The sequence below is a fragment of the Orbicella faveolata genome, unplaced genomic scaffold (assembly GCF_042242905.1).
Source record: "Orbicella faveolata isolate gen_17 unplaced genomic scaffold, um_ofav_v1 contig_46, whole genome shotgun sequence".
Taxonomy (NCBI): Eukaryota; Metazoa; Cnidaria; class Anthozoa; order Scleractinia; family Merulinidae; genus Orbicella; species Orbicella faveolata.
The window spans coordinates 9,136,953-9,159,241 of NW_028301576.1; the positions used below are offsets into that span (position 1 = coordinate 9,136,953).

General features: G+C 37.7%; 3 protein-coding genes and 2 pseudogenes across 7 annotated transcripts in view; 2 read left to right on the forward strand and 3 right to left on the reverse strand.

Annotated features, from left to right (window-relative positions):
* Nucleotides 1–24: 24 nt before the first annotated feature.
* LOC110047961 (beta-1 adrenergic receptor-like) lies at nt 25–6,227 on the reverse strand. Its single transcript, XM_020753715.2, has 2 exons — nt 4,488–6,227; nt 25–986 (listed from the first exon to the last, which is right to left on the reverse strand). The coding sequence occupies exon 2, from the start codon at nt 956–958 to the stop codon at nt 113–115; it is 846 nt and encodes a 281-aa protein (XP_020609374.2). The 5' UTR covers nt 959–986; nt 4,488–6,227; the 3' UTR covers nt 25–112.
* A 163-nt stretch (nt 6,228–6,390) lies between these two features.
* Nucleotides 6,391–8,730, reverse strand: LOC149098278 (uncharacterized). Of its 2 annotated transcripts, none has more exons than XM_089277937.1 (3): nt 8,401–8,730; nt 8,082–8,212; nt 6,391–7,487 (listed from the first exon to the last, which is right to left on the reverse strand). In XM_089277937.1, the coding sequence occupies exons 2-3, from the start codon at nt 8,144–8,146 to the stop codon at nt 7,247–7,249; spliced, it is 306 nt and encodes a 101-aa protein (XP_089134063.1). In that variant the 5' UTR covers nt 8,147–8,212; nt 8,401–8,730; the 3' UTR covers nt 6,391–7,246. The 2 variants fall into 2 exon arrangements, with proteins under 2 accessions (XP_089134063.1, XP_089134064.1); XM_089277938.1 differs by having other exon boundaries at nt 7,973–8,212; nt 8,401–8,718.
* Nucleotides 8,731–14,318: 5,588 nt separating this feature from the next.
* Nucleotides 14,319–15,732, forward strand: LOC149098279 (uncharacterized; annotated as a pseudogene).
* A 4,035-nt stretch (nt 15,733–19,767) lies between these two features.
* On the forward strand, nt 19,768–20,833 carry LOC149098280 (adenosine receptor A3-like; annotated as a pseudogene).
* A 52-nt stretch (nt 20,834–20,885) lies between these two features.
* Nucleotides 20,886–22,289, reverse strand: part of LOC110054997 (uncharacterized) — a 35,360-nt gene continuing 33,956 nt past the window's right edge. For all 4 annotated transcript variants that reach the window (XM_089277467.1, XM_089277466.1, XM_089277465.1 and 1 more), the window contains exons 39-40: nt 21,996–22,202; nt 20,886–21,670 (exon numbers count right to left, since the gene is read on the reverse strand). In XM_089277467.1, coding sequence (XP_089133593.1) covers nt 21,642–21,670; nt 21,996–22,202 — 236 coding nt within the window. In that variant the 3' untranslated portion in view covers nt 20,886–21,641. The remainder of the gene's footprint in view (nt 21,671–21,995; nt 22,203–22,289) is intronic.

A 22,289-nucleotide genomic window follows, 5' to 3' on the forward strand; every position in this document is an offset into this window, starting at 1 on the left:
TTACAATTGCATTATATCAGCTGGATTATAATCATGGCATGAGTTGCTAGAACATCATATAAAGACAGTGCACTTGAAAAGTGGATTAGTGCGATATTTGTTCGGCTATTGCCTAACGTATTAACCTCAGGATTATTGGAGTGACCGCGGGATTTGCACTGGAAAATAGTTGTGAAACAGCTTTTCTGTAATCTGGCATTCTTAGACAATAAATCAAAAAATTGATAAACGAATTACTGAACTGAAGGAGTTTCAGTACAAAAACGACCACAGCGAGCATTTTTCTACTACACGGCACACACATATTTACTACAACTAATAGAACTTTGAATGGTAGCCAAGTCAACACAAATGTTCCTGTTATCAAAAACAATATCTTAGACATCCTCGCCTCTGTCCTCGCTCTTACTCCGTTTTGTATGCGGGAAGTCTGCTTACGCCAGATGACGCAGTAAGAAGTGCACGTTATTAGCAAAGAAGTAGACAAACTGATAGTAATAACTGTGAAAATCTGGTGATTTGCCACGATTGAATAGTGCTGTAACACTCGAACTGAAGTCACCGCGAGGGAGAGGATCCATGGCGTTGCTATGGCAATGGCGTAGCTATGAGAGGATAACTGCCGATGACGAAGTGGCCGACTGATGGCAAAGAGTCGTTCAAGAGAAATAACAGTCAATGTGAAAATGGAGGAGAGACCTGTAAACATATCGACACTATCAAAAACGACTCGTGGCATGAACTTGTCTTCAGAGATGACTGTGATCATATAAATCGGTACTGCAAATAATCCAACTAGGAGATCAGCTATTGCCAAATCGATTAACAGGTAAAGAGAACGTTTGCGAAACCTTCCCTTGACAAGAACTGCAATTGACAGGGAGTTACTAATAATGATTACAACTGCTGACACTCCAAAACACACACTCCAGAACCAGTTCCAGCTGTTGAAGTTCATGGTGAGTACACAACACAAGTAGAGAGAGCTGCAAAAAATAAATAAATAAATAAAAAGATAAATAAAAAAGGATACGATACAACGTAGGATTAATTAAGAAATAGAAAACGTGTACCGTGTTTCTATCGAGCTATAGAAACACGAGTGGAAGTTTGGAAGAACGAGAAATGCTGTGGGAATACTGTGGGCTGTTTCCACAGCTTTTTCGAGTTCTTCCAAACTTTCACGAGTGTTTCTATAACTTAATAGAAACACGGAGAACATGTTTTCTATTTCTTTTAGAAAACACCGCGACGGTAAAAAACGAAAACAACTTGTTTACTTTGATTATCAAAATGTAAATTCTCTTTGCACGCGCCATCATTATGTCAACTGCTCGTGCTGGTTCTGTGTTTCCATCGAGTTACAGAAATAAGATTTGTAACCAATCAGCGCGCGTATTTTCTTAGGGCTGTTTTCTATTTTTTTTTTTTAAAAAAAAAAAAGGTGTACTTTATTAAAATATAATAATAATACGTTGTATCGGTTTCCAACGTATACCAGAAGGATCACTGTCTGCGGTTGCTTGCCTAAACATCATAACTACAGTCATAAAGTGAACATGGCGACGCCCGGGTGGTATAGACTGAGCACGAAACACTTCATATTGAACAAATGAACAAAATGAACAAATGAACAAATGAACAAATGAACAAATGAACAAATGAACAAATGAACAAATGAACAAATGAACAAATGAACAAATGAACAAATGAACAAATGAACAAATGAACAAATGAACAAATGAACAAATGAACAAATGAACAAATGAACAAATGAACAAATGAACAAATGAACAAATGAACAAATGAACAAATGAACAAATGAACAAATGAACAAATGAACAAATGAACAAATGAACAAATGAACAAATGAACAAATGAACAAATGAACAAATGAACAAATGAACAAATGAACAAATGAACAAATGAACAAATGAACAAATGAACAAATGAACAAATGAACAAATGAACAAATGAACAAATGAACAAATGAACAAATGAACAAATGAACAAATGAACAAATGAACAAATGAACAAATGAACAAATGAACAAATGAACAAATGAACAAATGAACAAATGAACAAATGAACAAATGAACAAATGAACAAATGAACAAATGAACAAATGAACAAATGAACAAATGAACAAATGCACAAATGCACAAATGCACAAATGCACAAATGCACAAATGCACAAATGAACAAATGAACAAATGAACAAATGAACAAATGAACAAATGGACAAATGGACAAATGAACAAATGAACAAATGAACAAATGGACAAACGGACAAACGGACAAACGGACAAATGAACAAATGAATACATGAATACATGAATAAATGAATAAATCAATGAATCAATGGAAGAATGAATGAATCAATGAGAGAATAAATAAAAGACTTTATTTGTGTGTCAAAGAGGATCTACAATTGCAGCTTTAGAAAAACCAATTGGGGGCACTATTTAGACATTGAACAAATCATGTTTGAATCACTTTCGGAGATATTAACTTGAAACGCCAGGGCCACTGAGTTAATGAGAAACATCAGATATACTAGCTTTGGAACTTAAACTGCTTTTCAGCCAATCTCCTCTTTACTGTTATTCTATAAACAAACAAACCCATAAATGTTTAGCGTCCAGTCTGTGAAGTGTTTTTTAAACATTAATATTTTTTTTTTTCAATAGTTACTCAACCCCCTTCCACTTGAAACTGAATATAACACCCAATCTCTTACAAAAGATTCTTGAATGCAAAACCGTTTAAAGCACTTTCTTCCCAAAAGATAAAGTTGAACTCTTGTTTAACCGTATTTAAATTTTCATTTCAATGGGGAGATGTTTAAAAACTAATTTGAACAATAAAATGAAAATTAAGTAAGAGGGAAAATATCTCTTAGTGCCTGAGGACGTGGTGTGAGTTTGAATGTAATGCTAATAGCATCAAGCAAATCCACCTTTTCTACGTGTGAATTAGTTAGTATAGGTAATCATACGGTTTCGAGTTCAATTTGGAATTAATTTGCACGAGTACGTTTTTCAAGGTTTTTTTCGGCGAGTGCAATTTCAGCTTTTTTAAAAAACTCACAAGTGCTAATTAATAATATTAACATGAAAAACTTCGCGTGGAGGAAATGCCGGAAGATCTTTTTTGGAGCCATTTTTTCTCATGTTAGAAACTTTTTTCAAAGTTTCCGCACTAAATTTTCGCCATCATTTTGCGTGATATGATTGGCTTAGAAAATTGCCTTTTTTCTTTCAGCCAATCATAATCTAGGATTACGTTGTGCAATTTGCACTTGTGTTACACGTTTTGTACTGGTGTTACACTTTTTCCAGTGTGTTAAACTTGAACTCTATTGCTCTCAGCCAATCAGAATCGACTAATTTTTTCATGTATATTATTAAAATAGTTATTTTATTCAAAAGACCAACGAAATGGATAAATACGAGTGTCTGTTAATTACTATCTTAATATATCGCCTTCTTTTCTTCCCTAAATGGCTAAACCTCACGACATATGTCATTTTTTTTGACTGCCAAGTACCTTGCGTAGTAAAAAACATTATGTAGAAAAATGTCTGAGAAATTTTCGATGTACAATTTCATGTTGCTTTTACAACTTTTTTTTTTGTGCAAGGATGATGACGTTTCCAAAGTGTTTCTGTTCGTAGAATAAAACTGTTTCAAAATTATATTAATATGCCTCAGAGTTTACAGACTAGGCTTTTGTCGATTGTGCTTGCAAAACTGGCAGACTATACTCCTAGCGCTGCTCAAAATTTTTGGGAATTATCCCCGAATTATTCTCGTTTCTCTAAATTATTCTTCTCGCATCAAAATTATGCCACTTGGTTTTTAAACAAAATAAAGAAAGAACAGGGCGAATAAAGACAAACAAGGAATAACGCCGTTTGGAACCGTCGTTTTCTACAATTCTGAACATTCTGGCTTGATTTTGAATTATTTTCCTTTAATGATAGTGAAATCCAAGATGGCGGGTCAAATGGCGTCACATGACGTCATAATAAACAAACATGGTATCACCTTGTAGAGCAAGCTCAGGGCTAAATTATCCAAGAATTATGCAAACACAGTCGACAAGTCACTTGTCAGAAGAAACATGGTACCCACATTCAGCTTTGTCCAAGTTATCCACATAGCACGTTCTTCCTTTAGAAACTTGAAAACATTAGTCGAAAACTTCATAAAGCCATTTTCATTCATCATAAACGGTGTCTTGCGTCCTATCCTTATTCTAACCTTTGGAAACCTCGATTTTCGTTCAGCTCAATATAACACATGCCCCACTAGGGTACTCTCATACACAGAAACTAGAGGCGACAGAACAAGATGGTATATCTTAGAGGCATGTAAAATTAGATCCCGGCATTATTTGCGGCCATGTTTTAACCAGCCTTATGGGTTAGTTAAAAGCAAATCTACGAAAAAAGTGTATTTTGCTTTAGTGAAATTTCTTCCTACCTTTACCTTTGTAGTTTTTCCTTGGTGTTCTTGGACGTCCGTCTTGTCAAATTGCAGACACTTTTATTGTATCTGGCAGCAGCTTGTATTGTTTGGAGAAAATATATGCTCGTAAATATATATGAATTATTGACCAAGTGTGAGGTCAAGATGGCTTTTCTTGCATGGACCGAGACGGAGTCGAGGTCCATAAACACGCAAAAAAAAAGAAAAAAAGAACGAGGCTAATATCCAGCCATCTTGACCAAACAAGCTTGGTCAATAAAAGATTTATTATGTGGCTTTCAAGGAAATTTTTCTTGCGGGACACGGCGGGTAGTCCCGAGCGGGGAAGATAGCTTCATCTTGCCCGCTCGGGTAGCCAATCACAGCGCAAGATTTGATTCATCTTGCCCGCTCACGGAGTTAGCCATATCTCGTCTCAAAGTCGCATTCAGTTTTATATCGCGATTTAACCATTATTTGAGAAAACTAAACGAAAAAAACCGATTTATTAAAATATAAATTCCTTGTGCGCGCGAAGAATTGTTTTGAATGTTGGCACGTCATGTTGTTTCCTGTTTGTCGACGAATTGAGACAAATTTAACTTCATCAAAAGCTGACTTTTCAAAAAGCGGTTTCGCCATCTCGCGTGAGCTATATCTAGCTGCAAAAATGTGTGATATTGTCCTGTTTGCTTTCAGGCGATGGAAGAGTGCCCTTATTCCAATGCATGGAAGCCTCGATATTTATTTAATAAACTATATAACGCTTATATCCCACTAGGGCATTCTCATAAACAGGAAATAGCAGCGACAGAACACGACATAATATCCTAGGGGAATGTAAAATTAAATTCCCAGTACGCGAGAAGAATTGTTATTGATATTGGCACGCCATGTTGTTTTTAATGTCTCAACCAATGTACCTCCCTTCCATCGCCGACTTAAAGCTCGTTTTTACATTAAGAGTCATAGTCTATAAGATTTAAACTTTGGCCGGCCACCGTACCTCACCGATTTTGCTGAAATTTGGCATGGAATCTTGTTTTAGAGTCCTAACTACGAAATGGATGTTAAAAAATTCCAATTCTTTTTACTTTGGAAAATATCGAGAAAGCCGATTTCGAGTGACCTTGGCGGCCCGCCAATATGGCGAATCGAAGGAGTTCTTGTTACTTCAATCCTGATCCTGCCATCGTAAGTTCTCGACAATTCTTGTAACAGACATAAAGAACTATCCTTCTTTGGCTTATTTATTAAAATAAATCCGGTAAATGATAAGTTTTGAACGACCAACGGCCAAGAAGCACGAAGATATATTTTCTTAGCTTTGAAAAGTCGTAAATTTACTTCAAATTGGAAGGGCGATGTCTTCGGTGTTATCTCGATTGAAGTAGCCAGTTACCCAGAGTGTAGCTTAGTTATGGCTAATTTGATTCCATTAATAAAAATTCGGGGGAGTTGTAACAGCGTAGACTGAAAAATTATGTTATCAGTAGTAATTTGGCATTTTCTGCGGAACAGCTTGTTAAGCCAATGTTAGTCGAGGAAGATAGAAAACGATTCCTGTCGCTTAAATATTGCAATTTCCATGTTTTCTTACTAATGTGATTCAAAGAGCTGTGTTTGAAAATAGGATTCAAGATTGCGTGTGCGATTTTCAGGGAAAATTTTACACCGTTCACTTTGTTGTTGCACTGTAAGCAGTCTACACTGACATTCCAAATTACAGATTTGAAATCACCCAAATGCGTGAACATGAACCGTTCAAGTGCTTATTCAATTGATTATCATTTTTAAAATTTCTCTTACTCTATTGGGATATTGAAATCACCTATCTTCTGGCATGAAAAATATGTTTGTTTCTACGCACAACAATGAATGTCGATGAAATGTGAAATGAACATCGTGAGGCGCGCCATATCACTAATTAAATTTATTCATTTGGTCATCTGAAGTGTGCAAATGCTATATCTAAGTCAATGAAACCGATTTTTAGGTTTAACAGTTACAGTAGTATCGAGTAGCACGTTTTACAAGTATTTTTTGGCGGAACTGGAAGTTTATTTATAATATTAGTAACGATGATATGATACCGTAAAGTTGGTATGGAGATACGGTCAGTGTAAAATATGGGCTGCCGACTGTGGACTGCGGACTACGGACTGGGTGTAAAACACGCACTGTCAATTTCAAGGTATAACTAGCACGGCGTTATCTTTTAGAAGGATCTAAGTTGTTCAAACTTGATGGTTTATTAATGACCGAAGAAACGGTAAGATGATACTTTCCATCTAGTTGTAAATCTACATTTTTTGATGGCTCGGAGTGGGGTGTAAGGGAGGGCCAAAATGTTGTTGTTGTTGTTGTTTTGTAGTGGTGAATGCGCTTAGCTACACCTAGCTAGTTCACAGCTAGGCCGCGGATGTCCGTCTGCTCTACAGCAAAATGTAACTACAGCGAAAGGTAACTCTTAATGAGGAAACAAAAATAAAGTTTTGCAAAACTCTAAGGCAAGTTGTTTTGCAAGTTATCACAATGCAACTCTTATATCATGGGCTCTCAGAAGACGTGGTTGAGTGGTAGCAGGAACACTCCGATAAAATGGCGGTTAACGCACCAACAAACGCAGCTTTTCGTTTTCCTTGTTGAACAGGCACTTCCAGTTTAAACGAGTGACAAATTTCTCTTAGTTTACTGATTTTTAATTTACTTAGCTTCTGTGAAGTGACGAGTTCGCAAAGATTGTAATCGTCGTACATGACCGGGTTCTTGGGCTATATGTGCTCCTCTACATTTCGTAAGGTTGCCAGCGCTTCTTCAGCTGCTTCATAGTCTTGGTCGGAAACTGACTGGGCTTCTGAGTTTTCGCATTTTGCCCGGCGTGAAAAGAAACTTTGAATTTGCGTGGAGAACAAAACCTCTTCGTGTAAGAATTGTCTCTGACCATCAACATCTCGAGGAATTTCCATTTGTCTTGCCACTGTCACATAGTTCCCTGCAGTAAGTTGAAAACGCCTGCAAAAAGCATATACTTGTAATAAGGGAAGTACCGTTAGAAACGTATAGTGGGGTATATACCAAAAGCAAAAATAAAACTTTGAGCAAGGCAGAATTGCGCAAAAAAGTGATGCACAGCGATCAGCCCAGGCAAAATTCCCTGTCGCATCAGAGAGTAGGTACGATCGAGAAAAAAGAAAGAAAAAAGAAAAAGAAACGTGGTCACCCTCAGTGTAATAAGTCGTATCGTACTCTTCTATTGGTCCGCTTAGTTTGATTCTTAATGTCAACTATGTGAACGGCAGGATGTCCTTTCCCCAGACGAAGATTATCCACTCAAGAATATTCCGCTTCAAGTCACTTCCCAGCTTAAAACCCAGATTAGCGGGCGCTAAGGATAAGTCGTATTTCTAGGAACCGTCGATACAGCGGGTATAGAACATCAAATTATGGCGCGAAAATGTTTACAATGAAATAGATATATAAGTAATTAGAATCAGTACCTGCTCTTGCCCAAAGAAGCTGAATTTCGCTTTAAGCGAAGCATCTATAACGTTGAAACCTTTGAGATGTGGCCTTACATCTCTGGTGCATTGTAAAAGCGATACGCACTCGCTTGATGCTATGCTTTGTCCGCAGCTGTCCGTAACAAACTTTGAAAACCCACATCTAACCATTGTTACATTATCTTTGTGTCGATGAAAGCCATTCAGAACTGGAAATCGATGAGCAAATCAAAAGCTCTGAAATGAAAATCAAGAAGCACAAATTTGCATTGAATCTCCACGAGCAATTCAGTTATCAAGTAATCAATTTGAGCTCAACTTTTGTTCTGTTACCCTTTTAAAAGCAAAAACGCTTCTGAGGTACGCTGAGGGTACGGGTAATATTGCTAAAGAAATAAAGATAGAAATGAAATAAAACCACTTACCTTAATTCAAACCACAGCAAGGAAAATTCTTCACCCTGTTCACGGTAGGATTGAGTGAATAAACTTAATTAGCGGATGCGCGCTGCAAGTTAGCGAACGGGAAAGGATGTTCATTTCACATCAGTTTGTCAATCAGTCATCCTCGTTATGTCCACGACGTTCATCGTTCAGGCTTCAAATTCTACTGGGATACACAACTGTTTCACAATAGAAGCTAAGGTGGGTGATTTTTATATGCCATCTAGAGAAAGGGGAGTACAAAGAGGAGTTTAAGAGGACTTAATTTGAAACGTGACGCAATTTGCATTTTTGTACTCAACAGTGATTGAAATTATGTCGGTCGGTATTTCCGCGATAGTTTGTAGCCACGTAATCTGGATAAGATAAACAGTTTTTTTTTTTCGATATTGGAAATGAAAATTGAGTTCCTATGTTCTGGGTGATTTCTAAAATAGTTTGATTTGGAAATAGTAAATCGAGTGGGTGTTATGAAGAATGTTTACAAGTTAACAACAAAATGATTCATGTCAGTTCAAGATTTCTCCAGAAATCCCGTATCAACATTTTTTTTAACATGTCTTAAGACGTAGGGTATTTGTACCATATAAACAAGAAACATGAAAATAACTTCATTTAGACGACAGGAATAGCTTTTTTCATATCTCTCAATTAACATCTGCCGTATTCCCTAAACGGACTCGTCTTCAGCAATGGCTGAACTGTTGAGACTGTCACTGGTGCTATAATTTTTTTATATCCACCGTTAAATTTCCCCTATTTTTTTTTATTAAGGGAATCAATTATTCAATAAACAAGCTGTGTTCAGGGTAAATGGCTAGTTCTTAATCGAGATAACAATGGAGATCAGCCTCCTAATTTACAGTAAATTTGCGGCTATTAAAAGCGACGTAAACATAACTTCGAGCTTCTTGGTCGTTCGTCGTTCAAACTTATCATTTTACGGATTTATTTTAATAAATAAGACAAAGAAGGATAGTTCTTCATGTCTGTTACAAGAATTGTCGAGAACTTACGATGGCAGGATCAAGATTGAAGTAACAAGAACTCCTTCGATCCGCGATATTGGCGGGCCGCCAAGGTCACTCGAAATCGGCTTTCTCGATATTTTCCAAAGTAAAAAGAATTGGAACTTTTTAACATCCATTTCGCTGTTAGGACTCTTAAACAAGCCAGCAAGCCAAATCTCAGCAAAATCGGCGAGATACCGTGGCCGCGACCTTTTTATATAAATCGAAAATAACTGAGTATGACTCTTAAATAGCTCGTAAAGATGAACTAGTGTAGAGTTAAAGATGTCTGAACTGTGCAACTGTGCGAAAACATGGGGCGACGTTCACTGATCACTAACAGTGCAAGGAATATTTCATATAAGTTTATTTTATTTTTTGTTTTTTGCCTCAGCAGCTGCAAAAATGTGTGATTTTGTCCTGTTTGCTTTCAGGCGATGGAAGAGTGCCCTTATTCCAATGCATGGAAGCCTCGATATTTATTTGGTTACTATATAACGTTTATATCCCGCTAGGGCATTCTCATAAACAGAAAATAGCAGCGACGTGGAACACGAAATAATATCCTAGGAGAATGTAAAATTAAACTCCTAGTACGCGAGAGAAATTGTTATGGATATTGGCACGCCATGTTGTTTCTTGATTGTCGACGAATTGAGACAAATTTAACTTCATCAAAAACTGACTTTTTGAAAAGCGGTGTTCTGCGGCATTTTGTAATAACTACGCATTTTGTAATACCTTACGCATTTTGTAATAAAAGTTGCAGCATTTTGTAATTGCCTGCAGTATTTTGTATTAAATGCAAACGACGCATTTTGTAATAAGAGCTGCAGCATTTTGTAATAAACGTCAGTCTACGCAATTTGTAATAACGTGGTGACGCAAATTGTAATTAGTCTCTTCACACGATAATTTCACCAAGCATACAGATTGGCTGGATTCCCTTCAACACTGGCTTCATATAGTTTGTCAAGTGCTCTTTTTTTAGCAGATATTGGGAGCTAAACAACCCACATACTTCTATGCAAATCTATATTTTCAATAAGCATGTGGCATAATTTTAGTCTGAGAGGTGTATAAATTTTGGAAAATAAAATTCTCAATTCCTTAAAAATTTCCTAAATCTTCATAATGGAGAATGGAATACCACCAGGTGAAATAGTTCCACCCATTGTCACGCAAATGTTGACGTTTTATTACTTTCTTTTTCGTGAACCTAACTTGATTCCACGACCCGGACAAAAGTGAGAAAAAAGAACTTATCTAAAAAATCGCGTGCATCTACTGTACAAATACCCATGCAGATACTGTACTCATATTCAGTTTAAAAAATCCTGCAATAATATAATAACTGATTTTCCATCAGGTTGGTGTTGAAGGGAATCCAGCCAATCTGTATGCTTGGTGAAATTATCGTGTGAAGAGACTTATGACAATTTGCGTCACCACGTTATTACAAATTGCGTAGACTGACGTTTATAACAAAATGCTGCAGCTCTTATTACAAAATGCGTCGTTTGCATTTAATACAAAATACTGCAGGTAATTACAAAATGCTGCAACTTTTATTACAAAATGCGTAAGGTATTACAAAATGCGTAAGGTATTACAAAATGCGTAGTTATTACAAAATGCCGCAGAACAAGCGGTTTCGCCATCTCGCGTGAGCTGTCTAGCGCGGTGCCTCCCTTCCATCGCCGACTTAAAGCTCATTTTTACATTAAATAGCTTGTAAAGATGAACTAGTGTAGAGTAACAGATGTCTGAACTGTGCAACTGTGCAAATGGGGGTCTCATATTTGAAGTGTACGTGGGAAACCCGTTTCAGTACCGCGATGTCAATTTGAAGTTTTGTACTAATCTGCGCGCGCGGCAAAAAGGAGACGGTGATACTGCGTTATAATGCAAGTCGTCTCTCTATCGTAACGGGAAAACTATGAGATGATCGCGACACTTACGAATTCATTTTGCAAATTATAAAGCGGGACAGAACACGATAAAATAACCTAGGGGAATGTAAAATTAAATCCAGGTTGTTGGCCGGTATGTTGTAACCAAACTTTGGGGATAGTTAAAGGTAGATCTATTTAACAACCAATGTCTTTTGTTTTAGTGAGATTTCGTCTTACCTTTGCCTTTCTACCTTCTCCTTGATGTTCTTAAACGTCCGTCTTGTCCAAAGACAGGCAATCCTCAGACACTCTCATTGCATCTGGAATCAATAAGCAGCTTGATTTTCATATATTTAAGAATTGGATATAAAAACAATATCTCTGAGATATTACCCAGTTTTAGCTAGGGCATATTCAGTCACGTGAGGAGATTACACCAATCGCGCGCGAGGGACGTGTTGGAATATAAGAAATTATAGATAGCCAAAAGAAACCAAGCAGAAGGTGATGTTCCTATGATTTCAGAGAAAATAATCCACTTTTTTCTTTTCTTTTCTTTCTTTCTTTCTTTTTTTTTTGGGGGGGGGGGGGGTGGGGGCGGACACTTCATTCTACTGAAACCAGGGATAAGCCGGTAAACCCCTGAGAACTCAGAGCACTAGTCAGAAGTATTTCTACTTTCACCAGCTGAAATATCAATAACACGAATGTCCTTTTCGATACAAGAAATATATGAAAATATTTTCATAACCTAACAGCATCTTATCTATTTCGGGCAGCTTATGAAACGAGGTATTTCAAATAAGATTTATAAAACCAGTTTATCATGCTTCGACTCATGTTATTTATAAGTTAATGTACTCCTCGTCATTGAATTTTCAGTTTGAAGTTGACATGTTAACCCTTCACACGTATGCTGTGCCTGACTTTTTTAATAAATACTTTTCATCCATCCATCCATCATCCATCCGTCCGTCCGTCCGTCCGTCTATTCGTTCGTTCGTTCGTCAGTCAGTAAAACGGACACGTCCCATCGGTTTCATGAGCTAAGCATATATTATTCTTAATTTCCTGTTAAAAGACCATTATTTTGTTATACAAAAAAGTACGCTTAACATGACAAATGTTCATTTGGCCGATGTGTAATTCATTTCGAAATGCTGGCTAGCCATAAAATATCCTATACGTATCCGTTTTACTCGTTCCTTAATAGATAGATCCGCTGTGATCTGCTTCGCAATCCAACAGGTGGCTGGACGTTCGACTACATATGGAGATCTAGAACTTTACGAAGCCGTTTTCGAAGACTAAGAGCCGCAGCAGACCCAAACTTTAACAAAGAAAACCTTATCCTCTGGGGTATATGGATGATACTTAACCTCTGACATTTTGCCTTGCCATTTCTCTGAACTTCCATGACATACTTCAAACTGTAGCGCTTATTAAATTCCAGATAACACGAAACGATCGACCGTACAATATCACCATCTTTGCAACTGTCCTGAACAATCTTCCTAACTTCCTCACTTTTTCATACGTCCCTTACATATTCATACCACCTAACCTAAGTACCGCGTATTTGTCGCGAAAGAACTTCGCTTGTTCACTAAATAAATCAAAAACTCTCTCACTTGATCTCTTTATTTATATTACGGACAGACTGCTACAATGTTTTACCGATCCGAACTCGCTGGCACAAGAGTCCAGTTAAACCTTGAATGTTTCTGCCAACTCACCAGAAACTCTTTCAAGTACAACCTCCTCTCTTAATGCTTTTCCCTTGACGCAAATCTTCTTTTTCATCATGCCCGAGAACTTCTTCCGTTTAGACGCCATTTTGAACAGGTTTGTTTTGCAAGAGATTCACGCGAGGAGTTCGCGAAGAGCGCGCTATGCAGAATTTCCTTATATGGGCAAAAATTAGAAGAGTGATTTTCATTGGTCGGGAATAATCGGCAGCATAGTTTAAAACAGATAAGGGAAGTTAAACGCTTCTAGGTGATATGCTTCTGGTTATGATAAATATGATTGTGAATGTGAAAGAAAACAGCCAAGCTGCGCAAATAACACAGATGTAACTACGGGTTTTAGTAATGCGATGACGTAGAGGCCAAAAAACGGTATGCATTCTCTCTAAAGAAAGAACAACTAGAAACACAATAGAAGCACATTCTGAGATAGAAGCACATTCTGAAATAAAATCTAAGCTTAAGACGAGGTTCTCCACACCAAAACAACCTGCCGACAGGCCTACGCTTAGGTCAGCCAAAGCCAAGTTGATTACTACGTAGCTTGTGTGCCTCAGAGTTTCCGTTTGTCTCAAGAAGATATGAATTGTGATGGAATTGGCAAAGACAATCGCTATGCTTTCCAACATAAAAGTTGTGCTCCAAATCCACTTTTCCTAAACGGGAAGCGTTTGGCTGCTTGCATTGTTCATGTTGGTTAGAATCTAACCTAAGGCAGTAGAAAAAAAAAGAAAAAAAGAACAGTGAACGGACGTGATCATTATATCAAGCATCATGCGATACAACACCAATACCCCAAAAAGCTGCGTTGCTTTCCTTGTGCAAAGCCGCAATCACCCTCATGCCTCAACTTTGTGGCCGTGGAACATTGTACGAAATTCATAATTGGTCTTCCAACAAGGTTTCCTCCTTTATCGCCGATTTCTTATCAAAACAACATCTTATAGTTTTCATTCCTAATTGCAGCGCATTCTGAACCCAACTGAGCTGTGTTATCAGTCTTTTGTTACGGTTTTCAAGTGAAGACTTGAATAATTAACAAGTTGTCAACAATGGACTTAATTATTTTTACCTGAAAGCGGGTGAAATTCAACCAATATGCGTGGAGATCGATATTTTCATCCCAAGCTATACAAAATCTCTATAGTATTCCCCTTGATTGAGTTGGAGCTAGACTAAAATTATTTTTAACGAAGTAAATTTCAAACGATTACAAGTCTACATTGAGAATGATATTGTAATTATTCATGGTAAAAGCGGTTATTTGGTTTTCAAAACTTTTCGCTTTTTTCTGGAAGACATATATTCCTAAGGTAAGTTATATTTCGGAGAAGTTTTATGTATGACAATTGTGCGTCATGAGCCTCAGTAATTCTGTGCCTCTCTATTTTATCTTCAAACAAATTTACATCATTCGTTAGAACTGCAACACTATAAATTAAAGTCACCGAGAATACATTTCAAATCTCCCGAAGTTTACACTCATTCGTTTGACCAAATGATGATAGAGCTCTCGTCTATATTTCTGACACGTTTAAAGGTGAAATCCAAATTTACCGATGACTTTCTTGGAAATGAAATATTTCAATAATAACGAAATATACCGAGGAGAACATCTGCATAAAAATTGGGAGATAGGTGACCTTGGGAGAAAGTTTAGAAAATTTGTGCTGTTGGGTTAATGTGTTTTTAAACAAGGACTAGATTCGCCAAAAGGTAAAATAACTAAAGATCATAAATATTTAAATAGGTTATTATTTCTGGAAATCTATACGCTTTTGTCGTTATTATAAGAAGATATTTTGATCTCGTCAGATACTTTACTGTCAGTCTTGCCTTTACGGAAATCATCAGAGGTTTCACTGCCCTTCTGATCGTACTTGGTTTGCTACATTCAGATAGACTTGAATGCCGTGTGAACTATCATGAATTGTTCCAGACATTACAGACTCTCTGCGATGTATTCTCGCTGTGCTTTTTGGCGGCAATCTCTTTAGATATGCATTACAGGACATTCTGGCCTCTAACGCACAAGCTCACCCGTGTCAGATGTTACATGACAACGAACTTTCTCATTTGTATTCTCTCAATGGCGATCACTATGACCTACGCTTTTGCCTTGACTGGTTACTATCAGCTTCTTATTTCAGATGTAGCAGTTTGGTTTGTTGAGATTATTGATTTGCCCAGTATTTTCACCAATTACATTTCGATTTGGTTAAGGCTTAGGTGCAGAAGAAACTCTCCTGTTTCGAGGCTTGAAAAAAGAACTTCGACCTTTCCAAAGAGTTTTCTCTTTGCGCGATTGCCTATCTTGCAGTATGGTTGCCAGTTCAAATTCTCCAAGGAATTTCCCATTTTACTTGGACTTTCCTATGCAACGCAGTATATTTTATGACATTTCTCAAAATGTTTTGTGCTTTCATCTGTCCTGTGATATATTACATGAAACTTTCGTCATTACATAGGTCCTGTACATGTAGGTGCACTTTGATACGCCGTAAGCACACATCTATGATTCCACCAGATAGCTTGCCGGTCATAACGCTCAAATCAGCTTCTTATTTAATGACGGCACTTCGACTCAATTGCAAAAGCAATCGATTTACCTCATTCCTCCAACAAAATTTCGAACACCATGACCAGAACAAGAATAACTGAATAAGAATCGACGAGCGTTGTCTTCCTAATGTAAAACCAAATTCTCCCGAGAAACATGAAAAAGGATATGTTCACTGCAGTTAATCAGTAATTTGATTCGACTCAGGAGGACGAACTTCTTAGTTTGAGACCCTGACGTGATCTTGGTCCAGACGATCTTTTTCCTCAAGATATAACTAGGCGTGCGTTCCTTTGGGGTGATCTGGATCTGATCAGTAATTCCAGATCACTCGGATCATAGTGCGCTAGTGCATCAAAGAAGCCGTGACCAGAGTGGATTCACCGGTTCCTTTGATGTACCATGATCATCCATATCACCCCAAAGGAACGCACCCCAAGACAATTTACCTCTGTGAAAGTAAGAATTCCTTTGATGTGTGTTGCCATGCTGTTACGACCACTGTAGAACGGCAATGTATAACTTACTAGTAAGCATGACAATAATGATAAAGGTAGTTCTTGATTCAACTTTTCCACTGCTGCTGGGAGTGGCCTCGGTTGAAGTCGATACACTGGAAAAATAAGTCGAAGGTTTCTGAGGGGATATGTTTGTACCCATTATACACAAGGCTCTTGATCACATGTAAAGATATTCGCTGTTTTCGCCCCATGCCACACCCGTTAGACATTTTCAGAGTACATCAGTTGACATTCCAATATTTAAGCAGGTGAAACTTTTTGATCGAAGAACAGTTTCATATGTAGTTGGAAGTAGAACTTGATTCCCATTGACTTACAGAATGGGTATAGTCATACTGGTGTTGCAGCAAGTTGGCCCAGAGGCCACGTATGATAGGCGTAAGTTGCGGTTATCTTGATTTTTAGCTTGTAACCTTAAATAAATTTTATTTATGTGTTTATTTATTCACTTGTCTATCTGAGATTTTAAATTCGTTATCATTAAGAAATGGTAAGCGTGCAGCGTGCAGCGTGCAGCTATCAAGTTATGGATGCACGCGGGAGGTTGCTAAGTACGAAATGGAAGCGTAAGAGTCGCACGAGGCGATAGCCTTTTGAGATGTATATATTGAATCTCGTCCGGCTTACATGAAGTCAAAAGCGCGATAGACCGCGCAAAAATGTTCATTAAAAAATCTGGCAAAGCGACACATCAAAATTTTTCTTGGATCGCGGCGAGTTAAAAGTTTCTCGGGCAAACAATCAATTTCAAACCGCGCAGTGACCTCAGTTAACCCAAATATTAAGCTGACAACAAACGAAATTGTACCAGGTAAAAGCCTTTCTCAAAAATTGGTTAAGCTTAAATTTGGATTGGTTTTCCGACGAAATGAAAAAAAAAAATGCACATGGTTGAAACTTTTGGCGGCTGAGCTCTCTGTCCTTCACGGCCTATTCGGCAAAAGAAAAGAACAATATGGAACCAGAAATTTCTTAAAAGCGAGAGTAGAGAAGAAAGCGAACGAACATCCCTGGCTTTGAGCTGTTTCAGGGTCGAGATGCTCTTATTCAGTAGCAGGTTTGTGGTTTACATTTTTCTTTCCGCTTCCTTTTAAATTTGTTGAGTCGTGCGTCTAAAACTGAACTTGAACACATGAATGGCTTTTTTAAATGATGTCTGTCACTTTCGTTATTTGGTAAAATAAGCGAAGGCCTAAAGGAAAATGTCAGAAATGTAAGCTTATATTTGTGCACGATGCAGTCTTTCCTTCGTGCGGCTGTTTCGTCAAGAGTTCATATCCACGATCGAGCGACGAGCGTTTCAGCAAAACTAAAAAGTGGGAACTGAAATAATTCATCAGAGGCTACTAATATTTGATAAAACTTCCTTTATTGAGGTTCAGAAAAACTATTACCTTTAACGTTTTTGGAACAGAAGGATTTCGTATGTAAGACTTCACAAACAGAGATTTGTTTAAGCTTTCATGTTCAAGTTTTCTTCGCCGAAAGCATTTAAATGGCTTTCGATGCCAGAAAAGTTTTACAACGAAAGCTAGTGCCGAATTTTATTGTCATCAAATGGCTAGAAAATTCTCTGTGAAATTCCGCAATGCATCAGACTAACCTCGGAAGGTTGCTACAGAACAGTTTGTTGTTTTTTGGTCCGTCTCCGAGTGCTGATTGCCTTTGTTCAACCAGCTGATTCATCTCCTGCTCGCTTTAATTCGCAAATCTCTAAGGTGGAGGTCCGGCAGAAAACTTTAGCTCCAAATTTGGTAGCTCACAGGAATAATAGTCCTCATCTCCGGAAGAATTATTACATTTTTCCATATTTTAGGAGAAGAAAAATTGGAATTATGTTTTACAAAGCGCCAACATCGATGAAAAAAATTACCGAGAAAAAATACAAATAAACACACTAACGTGAGCGCTTCGCTAAGGCTATGTTGTAATGCTTTTTGTTGTGTGATTACACTCCTCTAGGTCTACTAACATTACGTCGTTAATTGGTTAGATGTTTCATCACTTTTATATTAACACTTTCACTGCGGTAACTTCTTTTCTTATGTAAATACTTTCTTTTTGTTTTAGCAAATTTCCATGGCTGCTGGCCACGTGAATGAAAACGCTCGAAAAAAGCCTGAAACAGTACACACTTAGCTGCAATGGCAGGTTTACAGCAGCTTTATTCTAATTTGGTACACGCCTCTTGGTTTGGGCCAACACTCAGTGAACAGCTGTAAATATGGGACTAATGGCTCCAAAGAAAGCAGTAATTTTCAAGGGCAAATGACTCACGAACCCCTTAAATTGATGACGCACTAATATTGTCGCGTTACACTATGAGAATTAGAGGAAATCGCTGGCTAAACTTGTATCAGATGAACGAAGTTTTGTTGTTTTGTTCAAGAGTACCTACATCACTCAAAGCAAATTTAATTTTCGTTTTAAATGGATGAATAATTATTCATAAGTATTTGGGTCGTACAATTTAGTGTCTTGGTCTGACTGTGTTTATTCGATTCAGTAATGAAGCCACGCATATTTACCTAATCTTACAATAGCTAACCTTCGGTTATTTACGAAATGGTAATATTTTCAAGCACGTCACTGCGGCTTTCTTTGATTTAAGTTGCTTTCACCTCGCAATCAAGCATAAATATCACTAGTGATAAAATAATAAGAACAAGGAGTTTGTCAAGGCACCACATGTAGTCTACAATTTTCAAGTTCTAAAATCTTTAATTAATAAAATAGCAAAAGCTTTCACCGCCCGACATGTATTTGTCCAACGTTTCAAAAAGATGAAATATGCAAGTATATGACAATTTCTAAAGACGTTTGCCAACGCAAAAATGCTAAACACGACTATAATCATGAGCGAAGGTAAGGACCCACCCAAAAGTCAAGTATTCTACATACGACACACAAGGAAAAAAAAACGCGTGAGAAGTTGAGGTAAATATACACTGTAGATTGATTATTAATAGCAATAAATATCCAAATAAAAATGCCTGTTCTTTGATCGAGCCGACGGACTGATGAGTATTTACTCTTGTTTGAAGGTCGCTTCCGTGCTTTTATCTTCTTTCCAAGTGATAACAGTTACCTATATACCAATTCAACTTCATGACAATTCTTTGCTTTTTGTGACAATATATAAGGGTTGTCCTCCGAACGTATTGCTGTCATCCCAGTTATTAAAACTAGTAATCCTAGTAATTACTGGTTTTGGAAGTTTTCAAACCTTGCAAACAAACAATTCGACGAAATCTCCAGTAAAATAGAATAAAATAGATTATTATCATTTCTAAAGACCTAACGGGAGAACAGGACAAAGCAGCCGACAAACTGCAAAACAGCTGCAATACCGGTATATATTAGGTTTCATTATCATGTGCAGAGAAATGAACCACTTCTAACTACATTATGTTACGTACAGCGCCTTGTATTGGAACATTTAACAACATGAGAAAATAAAGAGTGAAGGTAAAAGAGGTCTAGCATTACCTCGAATAAATAAACTAAAATAACAAACTGAAAATAGGTCCAAAACAAGGAAGAGCAGAATGGTCATCAAAACCGATTAGGTATGTGAATTTCAATTACATCTTGCTAAAGAAGCACATGACTTTGTTTTGGCAGATGGCTACGGACAAGCCAAGGTTAGCATGGACTGTGGTATTACCTATGGAAATGTTAGCAGCTTTTGCTGGAAATGCAATTGCTATTGCTGTGTTTTGGAAACAAAGATCAACTCTCAAACGAACTTAATACCTCTTGATCAACTTGTCCATTGCTGACGTCTTGGTCGGAGTTGGGGAAATCGAAAACCTTGTATATAACGTGTGATATTTTATACATGGTACACCGGCAAACTGAGGCAACTTCGCAGTTTTGCATGTCTTTTCGGGTTTGGCCTCGTTATCGTTCTTAACTCTTATCTCAGTGGAAAGGTTATACGCTATTGCTTGGCCTTTCCTGCAGAGAACTACAACAACGCCAGCTTACATCTACTCTATTGTAATTACATGGAGCTTGGCAGCAGTGATAACTATCGTTTACTTATGCGGTTTTGCTTTCGAAATCATCAGCATCAAAATCGCCACCATAATCGGAGCATCTTTCTTGATGCTCTGCTTGGTGCTTATTCCATCTTCGTACTTGGCAATAGGATTGCCAAAAGAAACGAGGATCCGAGGATACCAGTAGACAGACGCGAACAAAACAAGAAGCTTGCCATGACTTTATTCATTGTAACTTCGTTATCAGTGCTAGCATGGCAGCCTTTAACAGTGAGCTACATAATATCCTACTTGGTGCGCATTGACCAACTACGCAAGTTACTTCATTACACTGGAAGATGTCTACAGCTAGCCAATTCATTTGTCAATCCCATCGTATATTATGCGCGAATGCCCGAGTTCAGAAGGACCTTTAAGAATCTATTCCGATCCGTACAGATATCTTCAGAAGAGCTGCAGGCTCACCAACACCGAGTAATGCAACCAGAAGCGGACATAAAGTTTATTACAAGCGAAGTACCAAGAGACTCGCAGAATTGATTCTTATAACGGGGATATGTCATACACGGAACCGGGCTTTATTGAATTTCTGGGAAAACGATCAAAATCTTCGTTTATAATTATTAAGCAATCATTGAAATTAAGACAGCGTTACATGTAGGTTGTAAAATAGAGCTCTCTACCATCTGTAAAAAAGTCGAAAGAAGAAAACACATCAGAAACAAAGGATACTTTGCCGTTATATTTTTTATTAGCTTTTTTTCCTCAGAAATAACATGACCGCCTATAACGGTAGAGCCTCCACTGAATTGCCCACGATAAATACATCAGTCCCATCTATCGACTTTATCTCTAAAATACCGCGCCCCATTACGCCTGAGGAACACAGATGCATTTCATGACAGAAACACAAAACTACTTATACTATAGCTACGGGCTCGTCAACTTAACAGCATGCTAGCAGCGAGCCGCCATAATTGTGGTCTCAATTTCAACATAAATACAAATGCAGTTGGTCGCTTGAAAAGGCTCACACACGCAGGAGCTTTCTTGCACAAATGTCACTAGAAATTAAATGTGATTCAAAAGTACAAAATTCTCGTGACAGCTCTTCAGGACGACTGGCTATATACAGCAGCTTCTTGTGACATTTACACCGCAAAGAACAGGTCATCTTCCAAAGCAATAGCATTAGAGACTTATTTTACGCTGAGGAGATGAAACCAAAGGGAAAAAAAAGTGACCTGCTTAAAATTGTTTCCATACCTAAGTATAATAATTTTTTCTATCTCTCTTTCTCTTCCTCTCGGAAACTGTTTTCGATGAAGTGATATTTCTGTTACAAAATTGAGTGTTAAAGGAAACAGGTCTTACGACGCCTTTGAGTGAACACAAAATGCTAAGCATATGTTAGGTTGAAGCATATATAAATTCCTTGCTGCCACACTTTCACTGACATGAAGGTTCCTGTCAGGAAATATATTTTCATCTGCTTCGTCGGCCTCCGGTATCGCCTGGGAAATAAGACAGAAATTTAGCTTAGAGTTGAAAAGACTCACAAAAACCAACAGATATGAAATTTAAAAAGCGCCAAATTTACACAAGTAGTCCCCGAGGAGAGTTACCTGTCCCCTTGAAGACTGAGATCTCGGCCACAGATCTCTGTATGGATGAATTTGGTAATGTACCCCTGACAATCTTATTGTTCATCTTTAACCTAAAGTCTTACCTAGGCTGATATCTTCATGATAAAGTTGTTACTAATCTATATTATTGCTGCTAGAGATAAATACAGCAAAATAAATACTTATAAACGATGCATCGTCGGAGCAAGCTTACCGTTTGTTCCGTTACATTTAGGCAAGCCTCTTGGTGTTCGTGAACCAGGAATTTCCATGCCGATTTCATCTACACACCAGCACACGCCTGACAGACGGTGACATTGCACTGGTTCAAATTCGCCGTCCCCTTTGCAGCGAGGAATAAAATCATCAGAGCGTCCGGTACTTATCTCACGTTGCAACTCGCAGAAAGTTAAATTTCGACCTGAAGCAGCAGAGGTACCTTTCATTAATAACTGCTACGTAATTAAAAAAGAAAACGAAATAAACCACCAGAGCAAACTGAGAGAAG

Coding starts and splice junctions, on each gene's coding strand:
- LOC149098278 (XM_089277937.1), bottom strand. CDS start 8,146: ATGGTTAGATGTGGGTTTTCAAAGTTTGTTACGGACAGCTGCGGACAA. Junction 7,488..8,081: donor CAAAGCATAGCATCAAGCGA/GTGCGTATCGCT, acceptor TGCTTTTTGCAG/GCGTTTTCAACTTACTGCAG.
- LOC110047961 (XM_020753715.2), bottom strand. CDS start 958: ATGAACTTCAACAGCTGGAACTGGTTCTGGAGTGTGTGTTTTGGAGTG.